The 4,698-nt window shown below is 39.8% G+C and overlaps 1 protein-coding gene across 1 annotated transcript; it reads left to right on the top strand.

Annotated features, from left to right (window-relative positions):
• The first annotated feature begins 904 nt into the window (after positions 1 to 904).
• LOC112435566 (histone-lysine N-methyltransferase set-1-like) lies at positions 905 to 4,074 on the top strand. The gene is made up of 5 exons (XM_076879622.1): positions 905 to 1,255; positions 1,947 to 2,067; positions 2,151 to 2,313; positions 2,432 to 2,624; positions 3,946 to 4,074. Exons 1-5 carry the CDS (start codon positions 1,217 to 1,219, stop codon positions 4,072 to 4,074), a joined length of 645 nt encoding a protein of 214 aa, XP_076735737.1. The 5' UTR covers positions 905 to 1,216.
• The last annotated feature ends 624 nt before the right edge of the window (positions 4,075 to 4,698 follow it).

Below are 4,698 nucleotides of genomic sequence, written 5' to 3'. Positions count from 1 at the left end.
TCACTCGGCGTTTGTCACTCTGTCAACCCCTCTGTCAGTCACTCTGTCAATGTCAACTAGCCAGCTAGCTCTGCATGAAGGGAAAACCGACATCAATCAGGCTCTGTCAGCAGTGGGACCCATTACTTTAGAGGGATTATGATATGGGAGATCATGGGTCTGTGGGCTAACAGAGCAAGTGACAAATAAATGTTGAACTTCTGAAAAGTGCCTCCATTAACAGCTCATGCAGCTCATCTAACTGTGCAAATATTTGCAGTCATAAAGCCTGTTGTTTCTGAATCTAAAGTACTCGCACGCAACGAGAATATTAGGGACCTTGAAGGGGGTTTTTTTCTCTCCACACACATACACAATCACGCACAGAGACAGGGCTGTGCCCTTCAGGAAGGCATTAAAGCAGTGTAAGTGTGCATTATGGATTCATAGGTAAAAGAATTTTAAAATCAGGAAGGGCTTACCAACAGAACGCCACTTATTCAGCGTGGATGGGTTATTTAAAATCATGTCAGGGGCCAACATAATACAAGTTATGCAGCATAGCACAGGCACACTGGTACACATGTACGCACAAATACACATACATATGCATGCAATAACCTTGCTTCACACACAAATACATGAACACATATACCTCTACCTCTTCTTGCTCTTCACGGTGCCACAGTGACCCTGACTGGTGGAAAAGTAGAACTGCAGCGGCATCACTGGCATAAACTCTGTGTGTGTGTGTGTGTGTGTGTGTGTGTGTGTGAGTGCGTCTATGTGGTATGGATTGACATTTGACCTGCGCTGTACCTGGGCTCCGGGGACATTTCGACTTTTTGCTGTGTATTCATGTGTCCCCCTAAAACATGACTTGTAAATGCATTTTTAAGTGTCTAAATAATAATTGTTTCTACTTCTTATGAGGTCATTATTTATCTTTTGACCTGTATTTGCTTAAACTGTAGTGTAAATTCATTTATTAAACTATAATTAAAAGATTTTCTGATTTTCTTAAAAGTCCACCTATACCCCTCACCTGATTTTTGTGTATTCCAGTGTATTGCACAGCGACGTTTCGAGTTAGAGTGGATGTGTGTAGGTACTGCAATTTAATACACATTTTCAATACACACGGCCGGAAGTCATTGTGATTGGTAGGCTATATATATAGGCGGTACCTACAGGAAACGGCGCCACAACTTTCGCGCGCGTGCCCTTTAACAAGTGTATGTCGACGGCAATACGAAGACGGATTAAAAACACAAAGGTAAGCCTTTTTTAATGTAAAATGCACCATGACTTTAATACTATATGAAATTATAGGTGCACAGGCCTATATTAAACTGGTTTAATTTATGCTTTATGGACTGTTAGTGAGTCTTTGAAGAAGTAAAACGGCCCCAGCGTTTGTCATTGAGTAAATAAAATAGGGCTGACGACTAACCGCGTCAACGCGATAAAGCGGGCTAACCCGTGTTAGGATTTACTCGGTGTTAAAGCATTATTGTGGCTTAAACGTGTTAATGCCGACATCGCGACTAACGCGATTAACAATTAAACCAGCGCAGTCTGAGTCAAAATCCCTGATGTCGCTGTTAGCTAATTTCGGGCAGTTTGTCCAATGTCTGTCATTCTGCTGACAGCCCTAAAATAAAAGCAAGGGTATAAGTGTATTTAGTCGTATTTATTTATATGCCTGAAGAAAAAACTTCTTACAGTTTTGATGCCTAAGCTTTCTCAGTACTTGTATCACTCTCTGCAGTCGCCATTACAGAAATGTCACATGTCGCCATTTTGAGTACTAGGCCTTTAACATTTTAAAAGAAGGCATAAATTAGCACTATGAATAAGTCAGCTGTGTTTATGCTGTAAACTACACTACTGCTAGTTCTGCTACTACTGATGATGATGACAATGATGACGATAATCGTAATACTTTATATGCTTTGGTAATACAGCCAATCGTACAGGAGAACATGCGAAGGAGACGCATTCCTCCACGGGAGGATGCAGTCTGTCATGTTTCTGCTGGAAGGGACAAACTGGGACTTGATATCCACTACATAAATGCCTTCAAAGGTAAGTTGGTCTTTAGTTTGGATTAGATTTGGAGTTTGTCACTTTGTCTTTTGTCACTCACTTGGTATGCCTCTGCAATTCAGGTCGGGGCATTTTCACGACTGTTCCATTCCAAAAAGGAGACTTTCTTTTGGAATACAGAGGTAAACTCATAACAAAAGAAGAATGTGAGCGGAGACACAGAGTTTATCATGACAGCCTGAAGGTGTTCATGTTTGAATTCAAGTTTGATGGAAAACTCTGGTGGTGCGTATTATATCAGTGTAGTTTGATTAAGATTAAATGACACATTGCTTTTGATTTATGAAAAAAAAAGCTTCCTAACTAACTAGTTAAGCTAATACTTTTTTGCCTAACCCCACAGTGTGGATGCATCTCAAGAAGATGGGTCATTAGGCAGACTTGTCAACGACAACCACATCAGTCCAAGTGCTAAGATGAAAATATTAAATATCAATGGAAAGCCCCATCTATGCTTATTTGCAAGCAGAGACATAAGTCCAGGCGAAGAAATAGACTATAATTATGGTGACTCGGATTGGCTCTGGAGATGCAAGGTATTTCTACAATTGTACTTTTTGGAACTGATAAATTGCATACCCTAAGCCATTTTTACATTTGTACCTACTCAAATTGGCTTAACGTGACTTAGGGCATCTAGTTTTTCACTGAAATTGAGTATCACCTACTGTGCCTGGGGTAACTATAGCAATGCAGCCGAGCATCCAGTGATATAAATGCCACAGCAAGCATGGACGTCAAGGTGACAAAATGCCTGCTGCTCAGTCTATACTTTAGTGTTCAATTCAGGGATCACGCTGTTAATTTTGGTCGCTATTTCAAACATTTCAGAGTTTCAAAAATGATGGCTTGGATTTTCACGAAGGAGGCGCACTCATAACTTATCGAGTGACACCATTGACCAGCCACCTGGTGGCATTCAGTCTATGTCAAATTTTCTGATCACTTTGGATCACTTGGAACCTTGGTGCAGTAGTTACTGAAAAACTACATGGTACTATAACCTACTGGAAAAACAGGGGTAGGTACTAATGGAAAACAGGCAATTGTGATGGCTGCCACATCAAAGCCCTCTAAAAGCACTAAAAAAATATCAGCAGGTATGCAGAAATAAAAAATGGCTTTCGGTTTCTAAATTTTAACAGTGATTGATGTTTAATGTGATTCTACACAGCAAAATCTCCAGTGTTAAATTAACACTGGAGAGTGTCTATAAGGGTCCACACCTCTGAGTGTTAAATACAACACTGTTGAGTGTTAAATTAACACTTTTGACAGTGTTATATGTTTAAAAGTAACCTAGTCAGTTTTGAAGATTAACAATGGCTAACACTGAGCAGTGCTGATTTTCTAACACTGGAAAATAACTCAAAATGTTAGAAATATTCCAGTGTTAGAAAATCAGCACTGCTCAGTGTTAGTCTTTGTTAATCTTCAAAACTGACTAGGTTACTTTTAAACATATAACACTGTCAAAAGTGTTAATTCAACACTCAACAGTGTTGTGTGGACCCATATAGACACTCTCTAGTGTTAATTTAACACTGGAGATTTTGCTGTGTAGCCTCTTTAGTTAGATTCATTTTAAATTTTGTCCCTTGAAGATAAATGGGCCCTAGTGACAGTTCGTTGCTGCTACAGGTGATTGTTTTACTCCTTTAGCAATGGCTTAAAAAATAAAGAAATCACACTGACTATTTGTCTCTTAATCATAGGGCCTTAAATTCTCTATACATGACAGTGAATATTTTAAAGACAATAGCTTGAAACTTATCTTTCTCATACAGTTTATTTAATGTTTCAAAAGTCTCTTCAAAAATGCACTGTATATTCATTCTCTATCTGTTACACACGAAGACTGAGACCAGCCAGATTCAGAAGACTGTGAGCTGCCTAAAGCCGCAACCAAACAGCTTTCCAAACAATGATCTGGACCTGAAACATCCAGAGCCTGAAAGGGTAAATATAATCCAATGTACCACTTAATGAACTAATAATTTAATCTATCATCATTCTTTATGGATGCTGTGTGTGTGTGTGTTTGGCAGTCACCTGGGTGTGATGTGATTTACATGGACCGTGGCTTGTAGGTCCTTTTCATTGTTTCAAAGTGCAAGTCTGGATAACATCTGAGTGTGTGTGTGTGTGTGTGTGTTAACCACCCAAATGTGACTTAGGAGGACCACACTGTTATTGGGGGACTCCGTCAAAGTTTGCTTCATGGTGACATCACTCTGGTTTTAGGAGGGGTCTTCTCGTATGTCTTGACAGTTTGACCTACAGCATGCAGAGCTGACTGCATGTGCTTTGTTTCTATGTTGAAATTTTTTGAAACTCAGGCTTGAACATTAAGATAGATAGTACTATACAACTTCTTAACTTGTTTTAGGCACTTTTTACTGCTGTAATGCATGGGCTCTCTCTGGCTGTGTACTCTGGCTTCTTCCCACAGTCCAAAGATGTAGCTTATGGGGTTAGGTTAACTGGTGATTCAAAACTGCCCTTTGGTGTGAATGCAAATGCTTGTCCTTCCATGTTAGACTGGCGATCTGTCCAGGTTGTACTGCCCTATGGTAGCTGGTATAGGCCCCAAAACTGCTACCCCACAAT

This window comes from Maylandia zebra, linkage group LG22 (assembly GCF_041146795.1).
Source record: "Maylandia zebra isolate NMK-2024a linkage group LG22, Mzebra_GT3a, whole genome shotgun sequence".
Taxonomy (NCBI): domain Eukaryota; kingdom Metazoa; phylum Chordata; class Actinopteri; order Cichliformes; family Cichlidae; genus Maylandia; species Maylandia zebra.
The sequence above is the reverse complement of the archived record's forward strand: the minus strand, read 5'-3'. Positions and strand labels throughout refer to the sequence as shown.